This window comes from Thermobia domestica, chromosome 8 (genome assembly GCF_964235325.1).
Source record: "Thermobia domestica chromosome 8, izTheDome1.hap1.1, whole genome shotgun sequence".
Classification (NCBI taxonomy): Eukaryota; Metazoa; Arthropoda; class Insecta; order Zygentoma; family Lepismatidae; genus Thermobia; species Thermobia domestica.
In genome coordinates, this window is record NC_137461.1 from 31014732 (window position 1) to 31031344 (window position 16613).

The window sequence follows — 16613 nt, forward strand, 5'->3', positions numbered from 1 at the left end:
CAAAAATAAAGTATGATATCACACAATTACTCTCTTAATAAGAGGATACACTCAAATTCTCTATGGGGGCGCGGTGGTTTAGTGGTAGAGCGTTCACCTCCGGTGCTTGGAGTCCCTGGTTCGATCCCAGCTTGCGCCGTGTGGACTTTGTGATAGACAAACATCGTGCTGGTGGGTTTTCTCGGGGTTCTCCAGTTTCCTCCCACTTTCTTCATTCCACCATTTCATTCATTACCGTCTCCTTTAGCCTAACCGGCATAACCGTGGGACGTAAAACTCAAAGATTTTTCAAATTCTCTAGCCTCAAAAACAATCTTCTATAATTCAATCTATTTACATCTCCAACAAGCATCTTACACAATATCTAAACACTTTCTACTCACATCTTCTAACAATCTTTCCTCTTTAAAACGTTCATTACAACTCACAATGTAAGAGAAAATCCTACAGGAAAAAAAATGTTTCTGATTGTTCTTTTCACATTCTATCCAATTATTGGATACAATCTTTCAGATTCTTACGATTGCGAACCAATGCAACCAACTTTACATCTCTACCCGTGAACTTTTAGAAGTTGTTGGTGGATTCACTCCTTGCAATCACCACTGTTATTTTTTCTATATTAAATATATATATTTATTTCTAATTAATAGAAGATTAGCTTAGATGTATCAAATGGGTTGATATACCTAAAATAACTGTAATACTTATAAGTACGCAAGGAGAATGTAATATATATGACGAAGCTAAATGATCAAAACTGAGTTTATCTATTATTTACCAATATTAACACTCGCCCAACGGAGATCGGGTCATTTTTGACCTATAAATGTTTTATTTTAATTTTTTTCGTATTTCTTCTTCCATTTTCAGGTCATCGGCCAAGGTATGCTTCTTTTAACATACGTACCATGCAGTAGCATTTCTATTACCATAGCGTTCTTTATTTGCCAACCACAAATAAACAATTCTTTGTATGGGTCTTGAATGACCCGGTCTCCGCTATTTATGTGAAGAATATTTTATTTGTATTGTCCACCTCAGACCGTCCGATTTGTTGCAATTTTTCTGACTCTGAATGATCACTTCTTCTCTTTGTTCATTCCCTTAGCATGCTCCAACATGTTATCAGTGTTGCCAGGTGGCAAAAAAAAAATATACAAAACGGGAAATTCATATCAGTGGCGGGAATGTGTGATATTTCCTTCCAAATATGTAGGATACGAGATAATTTTCTTCAAAAAAGTACCGATGGAAACTCATGGTACAACTTTTGTATATATATATATATATATATATCTGGGTGTGTTTTTGTTCATTATTTATTTGCGGGAAACGTTGAATCACATTAGAAAATTTCGTCTCCACAGACAGGAAATTTCTCTTAATGAACTGGTAACACTGCCTGTCAGAGTAAATATCAAACTGGGTGCTTAGTATATATATTGATAAATATATCAAGACCAACAGTGGCGGGTCTAGCCTGAGGCCAGGGAGGCTAGTGCTTCAGTTTTTTCAGTGACAAAAAATAATTAAAGATATTATTTATATATTTTTGAAATTTTATAGTAAGCTATTATGGTCTGTGTTCTGGCTGCTTCCCCCACTTTTTACTTTCTAGATCCGCCACTGAAGACCAATGTGCTTATTACTAATATCAAGCTTTAAATTAATTGGAAATGTAGTAATAATACTAGGTTTTCCTTAAAATACAACTAATTTATTGGTGGGTCCAAAATGACCCTATGTTCGTCAGAAGCGTTATTTCTATTATCTTCGCTGGGCGAGTGTTAATAACCCCATACATCTCATTGCATGTCTTCTCTATCTTTCAGCAAACCGTCTCACAATTCCAAAAAAGCCACCAAAAGATACTAAAATAACTAATAACTCATATTAACTGACAGGGTCGCGGTGATTCAGTGATAGAACCTTTACCTCTGATGCGTGGGGTCCTTGGTTCGATCTTAGCTCACACCAAGTGAGCTTTGTGGTGGACAAACACCGTGTGCGTGGGTTTTTTCGGGGTTCTCCCCTTTCCTCCCACTTTCTTCATTCCACCATTCCATTCATTTCTCATCATCACTATTTCCTTTAGCCTAGCTGGCATAATCGTGACGTAAAACCTAAAGATTTCATTTAAGTTCATATTAACTATAATTTCTTTCGTTCTTCTTAGTTTCTTTCGCTAGATATTTTATCAGACACTTGATCCCGTTTATGTTATGTATTTAAATTTACATTGTGAGGTTCCTCGTGGCTAAGTGGTTAGCCTACGCGTCTTTGACGTGGGAGACCCGGGCTCGATTCTGGACTGGAATTCATGTTTTTAGGATTGCACGTTAATTAGTAGGTCCACGTCTCATAGAGTCTCGCTGCTGAAAGGGACGTTAAACTCAAAATCATCATCATCATCATTAACTTTACATTGTGTGTGCTTTCTAAATTAGTATTATCTGAGGAAGTATTACGCCTTGAGAATGAGCATCCTTATTTTTGATCATCTTATTAAATTGTTTCCTTTTATAGACTGTATTAATAATTATTTTGATTCTCCCCCAGATTTTGAACTCTATTAACATGGTTATAGATGGCTGTAATTATAATTTAAAAATCAATTCCTGTCTTTTGCAAAAAATTGATGATTTAATTTACTGACTGTCGGTTATTATCAGTTAATATTTGGTTCATAAAAAAAAAGTGCATATCCTAATTGACAATGCAAAGTTGTAAAGAACTGAACGCGTTGAAATTATAAACCATTCACAGTTGAACAAGATATGATCCATGTTCCTGGATCTTTGTCGTACTAACAATGATAAATCATTTTTCTCCAATTTGATGGAGCTTGGTTGGCTGGAGTTAATCTTGTTTTACATACATGCTATAAAATAAAACAGTGTCACCGCGTGACCAAAATTTGACAATTTCTCATGATTTATTTTTTTATAATGTGATTTATGCCCCAATAATATTTTAGAGTTGTTTATAGTCAGTTTTTTTTTTCCCAATTCAGAATGGTTTGTTTCTGATATTCCTTTACGAGATATTTACAATTGTGGAATGCGATTTTAATTGGAGGGGCTTTTGCTACATCAAATTCTACTTTCAACATATGCTGAAACGTTAATAATATTGTTTTTAATATTCATATATCCTTGTAATGTATTTTGTAATGTTTTTCCGTTAGATTCTGTAAAAATTTAATACGAGGATAAGTCAAAAATTATCCGCATTTAAAAGTTTGATCCTAATTTCCCCCATTTGTCTTTTTTTGTTGCAGATAGATCATAGCCGCTCCATTAGAAGTTCGCACCAAAGAGGAATAACGAGCAGTGATCCAGATTTTGTGATCGGAAGGTGTATCAAGGACCGCCATTCATCAAAGACTTTCGGCACAATATGAGAACAGTGTCTTGCTTCAAGGGAGTGTCTACGAATGGATTTTAAAAAATTAAAAAATGGTCGCACAAGTGTTACGCACACGAGGAAGGAGTCGAACGAGTGATTTTATGAAACCCAAGTCTGCTGTGGATGATTTCGTACGCAGAACCATGACTAATTTCCAAACGATGTTCTACTTCATCAACAGTCATTCGTCTGTCTAACAGAACGATAGTCATTCGTCATTCGTCTGTCACGTTCACTGCTTGTGCAATGGAGTGGCCATGATCTATCTGCAACAAAAGGAAGACAAATGGAGGGATTAGGATCAAACTTTCATAGCATGACCCAACATTATAAAAATGAAATAAACGAGAACATAAGTCAGTATGAACAATGTGAGGAAAGTTATACCTACATTGTGGATAATATCTGGCTTACTCTCTTATATACAATGAGCCAAGATGTTTTATTGTTCCAATATATTTTGGATATATCGTTTCCTAAAACTCTATTGTGTCTTTTTCACAGACTCACAATCCCAGTTCTGAACCATAAAACAATGTTTCAAGTAATGAACCACCTTCTGCCTCAACTTTACTCTTAATTTGCTTTTTTCTTCTTTCTTTCTTTTCTTTTCTTTTTTTCTTTCTTTTCTTTCTTTCTTTCTTTTTTTTTTTTTTTTGAATCTTACACCATCTAATTAGAAAACTGAATAAAGTACTGCCAATAGGATAACATGATATTAAATTCAACGAATAAAGAAACTTAGACAGCTTTAAGTAGATGTCTTCAAAATTCATCACATTCATTTTTATTATATGCTAAAATAATACACTGTTTTGTGAAGCAAGTTTTCTAACAAAACTTTTATTTACTTTATTTATAGATTGATATGATAACTAATATGGAATTTTGTTTCAATGTTTATGGATCCACTATAATTCCTGTGACGTTGGAGATGAAATCCAGCTGTGATGTGATCCGTGTGAAAACTGAAGGAGCTCCGAAGTTGCAACGAACGGGAGCTGCTGAAAATGTTCCAATTCCCAACACAACCCACACTCCATCTTCTCTCTCGTAGTTCAGTGGTCCACCATAATCAAACTTTAAAGATAAAATAATATTTTCTTTTTCAGTAAATTGATTATGTGATACTATTAGCAGTGCTCGAAAAATTTTCTTCTGACCTTGATGCCATATTTGAAATCTAGGCGGCACACTAACACAAATCCAATTTGATAGATACCAATACATGTTGTAGATTTAAATTAACTAGGCGCCAGACTCGTACGAGGGGTGTCCAATAAGTTTTATACCTAGACAGGAAGGAATCAGGGTGTCTACTAAAATTCCAAAATGAAATTTCGTGATTTTTTCGTGACCTTTTCTTTACCAAACCATAAAATTTCGTATCATTTTCGAGAGCGAATTTGGGTGCGAATTAGGCCGAATTTTTATGCAAGCGATAGAAGAGTGCTTTGCTTGCGATTTGATAGCATCAAAAGCCGACCATACACATTTTTGGTGGTGAACTTTGATGTTTTATAGAACAAAATTTTCAAGTCTCTACTTATATTTGTACAGATTAAAAAAAAAAAAAATCGTGACCCAAAAGCTAAATTTCGTGAATTTTTCTTGACTTTCATGACCATTTTCTGATTTCGTGACTTTTTCGTGACTTTCCTGACCGCTAGACACCCTGGGAATGCATATAGGCTCACCTGGTCATCACTGTATTTCAAAGTAGTCCCCATGGAGGTCTAAACACTGTCGCCACTTTGTGGGCATTGAAGAAATCCCAGAGAAAAAATAGTCTCTGTCATGGCCTGCCTTTGTCGCGGCATAACAGCCTGTTGGACCTCGTTGTTAGACCCTGGATGGACTCTTGCTTGCTCTCAGGATCCCAATGGTAGATCCAGGTTTCGTCCCCTGTCGCCAGTTGAGCCAGGAATTTGCCCTGGTCCTCATCAGAGTAGTCCAACAAGTCTTGAGACAGCTGCATCCGGCAAACATTCTCTACGTGGCATAACACAAGCTCTTTGCTAATGGCCACTACATTGCTCTGACTGACCTCAAATTGTGCATCGGGATTCCCCACAGTGGCTTTGGCGTGCGTGTCAGATGTCATTATGCTCCGCCCCTCCTGTCCTGTCTAGGTAGATAACTTATTAAACTACCCTCGTACTTTTAGTTGTCATTGCGAGCTATTGTACTGGACATTTAGACCTCTGCTAATAGTAAACAGTAATTCATGTAGATTTTTCTTTCTTTTAATTCATATCATGATATATTTAAGAAGAAAACCATTTTAAAATGCTTTTACTTAAGCGACAGTTAAAGATGGGTCCATAATGAAAGTAAACTTTTGTTTTCAGTATGTCTGAAAAACATCATTTATGAAAGAAATTTATAATAGAGTGTTCGAACTCTATAAAAAATACTTTTGCTTCTTAAGCCCAATTAAATGTTTAGTTTTTTTTGGAACTATTTTTATGAATGTTTCGTGAATTGTTAAGAAATTATTAATTCTTTAATTGAGGATGAATACTTTAAACCAATGGTTGATAAACTTGTAAAGCTTCGGAGCTTCCGTACAGTTTTTAAATCCTACTGTAAGCTACTAAACAAAAGAACTACCAACTTTTTTTAAAAAAAATCTTACATTTGTTTATTGCCTATAAACTTACAGTTCTAGTAAATATGAAATCAGACTATTCAAGTTAGCAAATGTCTAATATACACACGGAAACATAACGTTTAACAAATGTCTAATATACACACGAAAAACATAACATTTAGCAAATGTCTAATATATCACGAATTGGGAAAGGTAGAGTGGGAGGTACTGGGTGAACATACTGACGTTGATTGCGCTGTTGAAAAGTTTTATTCCACCTTATATAATATATTTGACAAATGCATTCCGAAAAAGAAACAGAGCACGGGAAACTATCCTAGCTGGTTCACGCTAGACATTATAAATAAAATTAAAATGAAAGCTCGTCACCGCAAAGCGATAAGACTCGGAAAGTCAAATATAGATTTACATAAACGCGAATTTAATAAACTTCGAAAAATGATTAAGAAAGATATACAAGTCGCATATACAAACTTCGTTAAGGGAGCGGAATATTTAATACAAGAGGGCCCATCTACGTTTTGGAACTTCATTAAGAGTAAAACAAAGCATTTAAATGGTAATGTATTGTGTTATGAGGGTAAAGAGTTAGCATGTGATAAAGATATAGTAAACGCATTTGCAACCTACTTTAAATCAGTGTATACAGGCGGAGCACCACTGCTAGTTGAAACAGATGATTCGACATTAGTTGAAATGTATGAAAAAATTGATATGTTGCAAATAGCATATCGAATGGCAATCAGAAAACTAAAATCAAAGTGTTCGATAGGTATCGATGATGTACCATCATATGTAATAAAAGGTTGTGAAGAGAGTTTCTTATTACCTTTACACAAGCTATTTAACCTAATACTCCAAACCAGCACGTTTCCAGCAAAATGGAAACTTACAAAAGTTTGCCCTATTCCTAAAAATAATGACAGTAAAGAAATTCAAAATTATAGGCCGGTTTGTATTCTAAACTCATTTGCAAAGATATTTGAAAGCATAATTTATAAGCGCATTGAAAATCACATTAAACCAGTAATATAGGATAATCAACATGGATTCGTTCCTGGCAGATCCACCGTAACAAATCTCGCTGTCTTCACTGACCATCTAGTTGATACATTGGAGAGTAATAATCAAATAGATGTAGTTTATACAGATATTGCGAAAGCATTTGATAAGGTAAACCACACGTTATTAGTGAATAAACTTAAATTTCTCAACTTTTCTGATCAGTTAATTGCTCTTATGAAATCATATTTGATGGACAGTGGTTTACCTGTGGTTTATAAATCCTGTAGCGGATTTGAATATATTCAATTTTCTGGAGTCCCACAAGGATCTAATTTAGGGCCGTTACTTTTTATAATATTCATTAATGACCTTCCTAATTGTATTAAAACTTCACATAAACTACTCTATGCAGACGATTTAAAATTATATAGGAGAATTACAACAGCACAGGACTGTGTCAGTTTGCAGGAGGATCTACACAGAGTAAATGAATGGTGCAAGAACAACTTGTTAAACATAAATTCAGATAAATGCAAAACCGTGTCCTTCACTAAGAAACGGAATGTTGTTAAATTTCAATATAAGATAGATGGTAAAGAATTAAAGGGGGAACAAACTATCAAAGATTTGGGTGTAATATATGATAACAAACTATCGTTTGAGCATCATATAAATCAAATTGTAAATGACGCAAACAAAAATCTTGGATTTATTTTGAGAATGGGAAGGGAATTTAATAAGTCGAATGTTTTACTGAAATTATATTTTTCATTTGTTAGATCAAAATTAGAATATGCGTCTATTATATGGAACCCCCACACGAAGAAAGACTCTATTAGAATAGAAAGAGTTCAAAATAAATTTCTGCGGTTTCTGGTGTACAAGAGAACAGGCATCTTCCCCACATATGAAAATAGTACTTCTCTTAATGAAAATTTTAACACAATGTCTCTCAGTCACAGAAGAGTGTTAAATGACATGATATTCTTGTACAAAATATTAAATAACAAATTAAATAGTAAGGATTTGGTCTCTGCCTTTCATCTCAGGGTACCCAATGGAGACATACGTGTGAGCAATGGAAATTTCTTTTATTCTAAGAAATCTCGAACAAATACAACAAAACAGTCATCAACGTGGAGGATGGGTGCAGTCTACAACAAACTGAGTAAATGTAAAAAAGTTCTGGATATACACAGTATGAGTCAGAATAGATTTCGCAAATATATTATAGATATTCTATGTAACTCTGGTATGAACACTGTAATTGGGTAGAATAACCTGTTGTGTTCTTCTTCTTAAATAAATAAATAAATAAATATATACACGAAAAACATAACGTTTAGCAAATGTCTAATATACACACGAAAAACATAACGTTTAGCAAATGTCTAATATACACACGAAAAACATAACGTTTAGCAAATGTCTAATATATACACGAAAAACATAACGTTTAGCAAATGTCTAATATACACACGAAAAACATAACGTTTAGCAAATGTCTAATATACACACGAAAACAACGTTTAGCAAATGTCTAATATACACACGAAAAACATAACGTTTAGCATATGTCTAATATACACACGAAAAACATAACGTGCACAACCCCATGCGTTAAGTCACCTGTCATCTGAAGAGACTGACAACAGTGATGTCAACCTTAAACAATATGAAATCTCACGTCGAAAGGCAAAAAAATCCCATTTTACATGTGAATTTCCCACGTTATACTAATTAAAAGTATGCTATAATATTAAAAATTAAATTTCTCTATGTTAGTCAATTTTCACAATATCTAAATGAATAAGCCGAAAATTTCGATCTTCTCGAAAAATCCCATATATGCTGCTTATTATCCCTTTCCGGGAAAATAAGGTCAAAAACTCCCACGATATGGGATTTTCCCCACAGGTTGGCATCACTAGCTGACAATGGCAGTTGCGCGAGAGAAACAAAGCAGCTGTTCTCGTCAGCGCCTCCTGTCGTTAGCATCAACTCAGTGAAGGAATCAAGGTTAGCCAACCGGAGCGTTAAACGTGATCTACCGAAAAATGTTCCCGTGAGCTATTAGTACCTTAAATTAACTTCAAACTTAACAGACTCCATTTTATGCAATTCTATTATATATATATATATATATTAAAAAAGGATCTTGTTTGTTATCAGATTATATAAAAAACTTCTGAACCTATTGAAATAAATTTTTGAGTATAATTATCATCTACCTCGAACTGGGTTTTTCATCATGTTACTTTGATTAAAATGCGTATTACAAAAGGAGGGGAGCGGAAGTCAAAAGCCCCGATAAGGATGGTTGGGTTCTGTTTTCGATACAAAATGGGGAAGTTACAGACCTGCCAAAATTTTATGGCAGCTTGTTGAAAATTACGTGCATTTCAGGTTCGACTTTAATTTCTATATTTCCACATAAATACGCATCTCAGATGTAAGTGCACACCATATTTTCATTACTTATACACTACTCTATTAAAACATTAGAAATTTCTTCTGTAAATTTTAAAATCTATGGATCTGTATAGTATAACCACCGTTAAAAGTCCTTTGTATCATAATAACCATATGCGAAAACGGGCTTTAGAAGAAATAGTGACTGAAATATCTGTTTTTAGTTTTGGAGCCATAATTGCGCTCTTCTCCAGTGATTTGTTTGCTACGTCACGAAAAAATGCTTATCAAAATGCTACCATGTAAAAGCACAATATACTTTTCATGCCATAGAATATTATACGAGATTTTTGGCAGCACATCTGCTACCAGAAATGCTACGATAAATGCTTTCGTCTAAAACTGGCCTTAAAGGGAAAAATTGGTATCTCACAATCCTACCAAGTTAGGAAGATGGAACTTGACATACAAACTTATTAAAATAAGTGGACATGTGTTCTTGTGTTTTTAAGAATTCCCATTTAAAGGGGAAACGGAAGGAGGGGGATAATCTCTGGAGTGTACCAGAGAAATTTGGCCTCCCGGCGCTCCACCGTATTATTGGAGCACAGTAAACGCCAAACCAGCGCCTATACCATAACGATGGCGTGCAGTTAATGCCGAATCGGCGAGTCCAGCTCGTATTTGATACTTTATTTCTCAGTAACTATTTGCAGGATCTGAACCAAATTTGGTGGGCAAGTAGCCCGAGGTATAAGAAATGATAGCCGCTATACAGGGGTGCCCACAAGGGGGGGCTATGACGCAAACTGCGTCATTGAAATATTTGGGGGGGGGTTAAAATCTATATAAATATGTTTGATGGGGGGGGGTAAAATTAATCGAAAAGAAGATTTTTTCTTGGAAGAACACCTACGGATAGACAATTGGGGGGGGTGCGTCATGGACATAAGGGGGGGTGGGCACCACTGCGCTATATATGGTGGCCGGTACGAGCCAGGGACCAACGCTCCTCACTTTGTATTTGCTACTTCATTTCTCGGTAACTATTGGCCGGAGTTGAACCAAATGTAGTGGGTAGGTAGCCTATCGCTATATTTGATACCAAAGCTCAGCCAAATACAGGCTGAACTCAACTCGGCTTGTATGTGTTATTTTATTTCTCGGTAACTACTGACCACATTTCAATGTAATTTGGGAGTCTATTGTCTGAGGGATAAAAATCACTATATCTGGTGGCAAAACTCAGCCAGGGACGAGTTCATGTATGTATGTGTATGTGTGTGTGTGTACGTTGAGATAATGTTAGATCTCCATACTCACAGAGCATAATCCTATTCCACCTGTTCCATCTGTGCATATCATAGAATCAAATATTGGTTGCAGTACAAGGTAAGCAGAACGGCAGACTTCTTGATCTACGACTGTAGTTTCAGCTTCTTGTAGAATATCCACTAGACTTGAACCATCTGCCGAATTAACAACATATATTATAAAATTCTGTTTAATAATTTTCAACCGTATATAATACTGTACAAAAACTATGAAAATGCTCTATATATACAGTATATAATTGAAATTCACACTTTAATATATATAAGTTTTGAAGTACATAAACGTAAATATAGTATAAAATATTTGCTATTATTTAAAAGCATTATCACACATGTTCAAAACTATTTTGTAAGTATTATCGCTAACGATTCATCAGATGGAGAGGAGAAGACAAGGGCGCCAATTTCTCTGTAACTTTGGGGGGGGGGGGGTTAGATGTATGTTTGGTTGAAGACAAGGGTCTAAGAAGGCATTTATGAGGATTTTAAGACAAATTGAATTCAAATTATGCCAAATATTGTATATTCATAAAAATACATAAGAATAAAAATACATATAAACAATACATATTCATAAAAATACATGGGGGCCCACATGAACACGGAGGGCCCCGGGCCCCCAGCCTCCAGGATAAGCGCCCTTGGAAGAAGACGTAAGAAGGAAACTAATAATAAAGAAAAGTAGCAACTAAAGAAAATCAGACCAGTTCAATATTGGTATCCATAGTTCCGAGGTAAGTGTTCATTGGTGGAAAATGGAGAAAATTTAATAGAAGATAAAATACAGAGAATGAGGTGAATAAGAGAACAAGGAGAAAAGTAATAATTAATGCAGGAAGAAAATATATAAATATACATTAAATAATAACTTAAATGATTTATACATGGAAAAAATACAAAATCTAAATCATAAATATTAACAAAATAAAAAAAACAAAGTAGTAATTAACAATATAAAAGAAACAAAAAAAAATAATAAAAATATGAATATGTAAAACGTAATGAACGATTCGTGATTTCTTTGTTCCAATTACTTACTATTGAGTAGAACATCAATACTCGAAATTGTAAATTTACCATTTCTTTCAACTATTCAATTAATTACATTCTAAAATAAATTATGGTATATATGTCTTATAATTCATATTGTGATGTCATAAGAGAACTGACGTTTTAACACTGAACTATAAATAAAGTTCTCAAACTCTCACCGCAAATATTTTAATCGTTTAGAATATTTCAATCTCACAATGGAAACCTTTCTTAACCCATCTAGTACGCTAACAACGAAGGAGAGGGAAAAAAGTACTCGCACTCAGAAAGGCCTAAACACTACAAATACAATATCGTTATGTCTGTTGTTTTTCTTTAAATAATAGTCTATTATGTTAGTGAAAGATAAAGCAAACACGCTTGCAGAGGAAAGATGGTAATCCTTTTTTTTTTTTTACAGAATTCAATATTGAATTTCAATCTCAATATATAAGTTTGCAATTCTAGTGCAACTAGTTCTTTTATCTTTATTTCTTGATTTTCCTTCTACATCTCTTAAAAAAAATTAAAAAAAAATTGTTTCTACCTTCAATGATAATGAACTTGTTTGTGATAAAGACAAAACTAGTTTTCATATCAAAACTGTGATAACTAACTAAATGAAACAGGTGTTCGAGAATTGAGTTCTTGTATTTGACAACAATCAAGCAATTCATGCTGGGATTTGTTCGACTATTTGCTTTAGCACTGTTCATATGACCTTAAACTAATGCGACCTAAACATAATTTGTGAATGTAGTATTCAAATAGGTCAGCTTAGTAAATTTAACTACCATCATCATGATGTATATTTCCAATAAGAAACATTTATTTTAAATAATATAGTTATGAGAGATTTTGCCGCTCCGTGAAAATGCACGTGTTACACCCTATTGTGTTGTGCCCTGGCCCTGGGTACGTATTATATCGGTACAAGCACCTAATATTTTTTTAAATGTTTTTGTCTTGAACACTTGATTCTTGTAACATACGAATTTGTTTCAAATTTACTTCTTATTATATCAAAATTATGAAATTTCTCTCTATTTTAGAAGGTAAAAGTAATCTTTGCTACTCTTAATATATTTACCATCTGTTCTTCCCCATCCTGTAATGGTGACAGGAACTCCCGTAAAGTTGGATTCAGCATCTGTAATATTTGGGAGACAAATTGGGCGAATATTGTCTAAAACAAACGAAAAGAAAATGAATAGTATCTTATATTATCTAAGCACAAATTTAAAAAAAAACTACGTTAATTACATTAACTAGATTAAAAGAAAGTGAAATTTTGATTCAAACATTAATAAATTTAAACTAAACTCCTTGGTATCAAGCAATTTGATATGTGGTCAGCATATGGTTGGTCTTATCGCCACAGGATGCACACATTTCCGAAATTAAATTGTTACAACTCATAGATAAGTTAGATAAGTTTTCATTGCATAATCACAGCTGTTGAAAGGAAATGTGTGTTTAATGGAAGTCTTAACTTCATGTTTAAAGGAATCTTAACTTCATGTTTAAAGGAAGTCGTAACTACATGTTCAAAGGAAATCTTAACTCCTTATTTAAAGGAAGTCGTAACTCCATGTTTAAAGGAAGTCTTAAATCCTTGTTTAAAGGAAGTCGTAACTCCATGTTTAAAGAAAGTCTTAACTCCATGTTTAAAGGAAGTCTTAACTCTATGTTTAAAGGAAATCGTAACTCCATGTTTAAAGGAAATCGTAACTCCTTGTTTAAAGGAAATCGTAACTCCATGTTTAAAGGAATTCTTAACTCCATGTTTAAAAGAAGTCGGGAAGGAAGTCTTAACTCGATGCGCACACAGTATGTGAAGTTCTGATCGTACATAAAAGTACCTTCTTTCCTGGTGAATGGAACACCTGTTCTGGTGCAAGCACCTAGATTTTGTGGGAAATTAGAAAGAACGGGCAGTAGAGGCTTAATAAAAGTAGCATATACCCAAAAAAATTAAGAGGAAAAATGAAAATGATGGAAATCATTCATTTAAATTGGTATTAAAAATCTTGAGTAATGACAGTCGCAAATTCTCAATGTATCTGAGAAATGATAACGAAACTATACACTAAGCACAAGTTCAATAATGCTCACTATATGGCGCGTTCAGCGCACAAGAGAATCATCCAGATATTGTAAATAACTCTTAGTATATATATATATATATATATATATATATATATATATATATATATATATATATATATATATATATATATATATAATTAAATAAATTATTATTTAAATACATCTTTTTCTATAAAGTTTATGTTTTAAAGCTATTGTTCAAAGCCTTTGTATTTTAATAAGCCTTCTCCAAAATCAATGCAAATGAATTGTGCTGCCATCTTTGGAGTTCTTTTAAACTATATGTTTGTGGAGGTTTATATGTTTGTGGCCAATCCTTTCGACAATGAGATCTCGGAAACTACAGGCTCTAGAAAAATGACGTTTTCACTGATCTATTGCAAATTTTGCATAGATTGTCCAGTTCTAATTGAATATTAAAAAAAAACATTGCCATTATTTCTTTATTACATTTTTACGGGTACACTGGAAGTGTTGAAATTAAAAAAAAAAAAACTAAAGCATCATATCCTACGCATTTTACATTTCAACACCAAATTGTTGTGTATATAAGAGTTGCATATGTGTCAGGCGTTTGTTTCCTGGCCAAATAATACTGAAAAAGGAGGATAACTATTTCTCCAGTCTAAGATGAATCTTTATTTTTGGAGTGTTTTGCCCAATGAACACCATAAATAACTGACATTATAATTAATTATCTATGTAACGTATTTGCTTATTACATACTGCATGCAAGAAAGAAAACATTCATCATGCATGACTTAGAAACTCCAACAGGAAGTAGGCTTAAATTTTGCAAACGGTGAAAGATATTGAGAAAAAAATAATCAAATAATCTCCGCTTTTTGATACTCCTTGCCGATTTTTTTCTCAAAACGTCCTACACTTGTGTCTGTAAAGGGACATGTACGGATGTTGTGAGGAATGAGAAGAAGATTCATGCTCATATGCGAATGATGCGCTGTGTAGAGAGCGCAGGTTCAGCTAGTATATATATATATATATATATATATATATATATATATATATATATATATATATATATAATGTTAAAATGTTATGTTTTCTGTATATCCAAGCTTATTGCACAAGCTTTATATATACGTCGGGACCGGAATACAGCAAATTATGGATGCGTTAAAATACTAAATAATACTTTTGATAAAGTGGATACTTTCAAATATCTAGGATCAATATTAACAGAGGAAAATCATATTCACGGAGAAATTAAATGTCGACTAAAAGCAGGGAATTCGTGTTACTATTCGGTTCAAAATCTCTTGTCGCACAGTGCGTCGAGCATATGGGAGTAGTGGACAAAAATAAAACAAATTATAATGAAGCTTTTATCACATGTTTATTGTGTCAAAGGGCACTATTTGGCCATTTAGACTGAAGCAAACGTACTTGAAGTTGTTGAACTTGACAACTGTACTTATACAGAAAGTAATATCTCGTTCAGGAACGTCAAAAAAAAAAAAAAAAAAAAAAAAAAACCTTAAAAATTCACTGTTCACGGCACTCGTAAACACAAACCCAAACGACTCAAAGCTACATAACACTAAAATATAATGAAAAGCAATGCATGAAATGGTTGCAACAGTCTCAGAGTATCTGCAGATCAGTCATCACAGTCACTGTCTAAGTTATGAAATTCGAAAGCGACAGAATTATGGAGCTGGACAGCATCAGCTGCACCAGTTTTGAAAAATTTTCTATATCCGTATCTGTCTTCCTTTTCTTTGCGTAAATTTGTATCTTGGAGGAGACAATAGGATCAGATAGAGTAAGCATGTGCGTCATCAGGTTTAAACAAGTATTGGAGCGGGACGTTTTCCTTGTATGATGTAGCCTAGTGTGACGGAAGACTTTGTGGAGAGCTTCCAAAGCTTCTTCCAAAAACTGTCCTAAGGGTAACTCAAAAGACTGTAATATATCTACTCCATGGACTAGTAGCTTGTGCAAACTGTTGGGCGTGTAATACCACTTGTATAACCATAAGTATAAGTCATTGGTATCACATATAAGAACTTTAAACATGTCTTTATCGATGACTCGGCCACTAGCAACTACCGTTAAATCACTGATACGTTTCGAATAAGGGTTTCATCAATGCATGTTATTTCAGAAGCCTGCTTGGGATAAGCAAAGAACTTTCTGGCTGTATTACCATCAATTGAGGAGTCAAAGCCTTGTTTGGATTTATCCACAACCAGTCCCATCTTCTCTTGAAACTCAGTTTGAATACTCTGTTCTTCTTTCTCAAAAACTGCCTTGTTTAGTGGACTCCTCACCTGCCACGATTTGAAGGATAGACGGTACGCGATATGTAATAAACATTCGAAAGTTCTTATCATGAGATGAAGGAGGGATAGAACAAATGAAAAGAGAGCTTCGTTTGTAGCCTTACCACAATTTGTGGTTGAATTCATTTCCGTTGGTTTCGAACCACAAACGAAACAATTTGAAGTTGCGTTGGTTCCACTTAGAATGTTACACACGCTGCCATCTATCATTGTTAAATGTAAATCAAAGGCGACATCTAATGTACAATCACCAAGGGCAAAGTACAGTTCACAAGCTTCTCGATGCGAGTCTTCATGTCAGCTTCTCCTCGTAAAACCAATACTGGTGATTCTTCAGAGAAAATAAATCTAATAGGTCTACAATAGGATGTTAATCCTGGACGATCGTTA

General features: G+C 34.1%; 1 protein-coding gene across 1 annotated transcript in view; it reads right to left on the reverse strand.

The window, feature by feature from the left end:
• Positions 1-4196: 4196 nt before the first annotated feature.
• Positions 4197-16613, reverse strand: part of LOC145691606 (brachyurin-like) — a 29940-nt gene continuing 17523 nt past the window's right edge. Inside the window, exons 5-7 of the mRNA XM_081767010.1 lie at positions 12899-12994; positions 10766-10911; positions 4197-4491 (exon numbers count right to left, since the gene is read on the reverse strand). Of these exons, the coding sequence (XP_081623136.1) occupies positions 4312-4491; positions 10766-10911; positions 12899-12994 (422 nt within the window). The 3' untranslated portion in view covers positions 4197-4311. The remainder of the gene's footprint in view (positions 4492-10765; positions 10912-12898; positions 12995-16613) is intronic.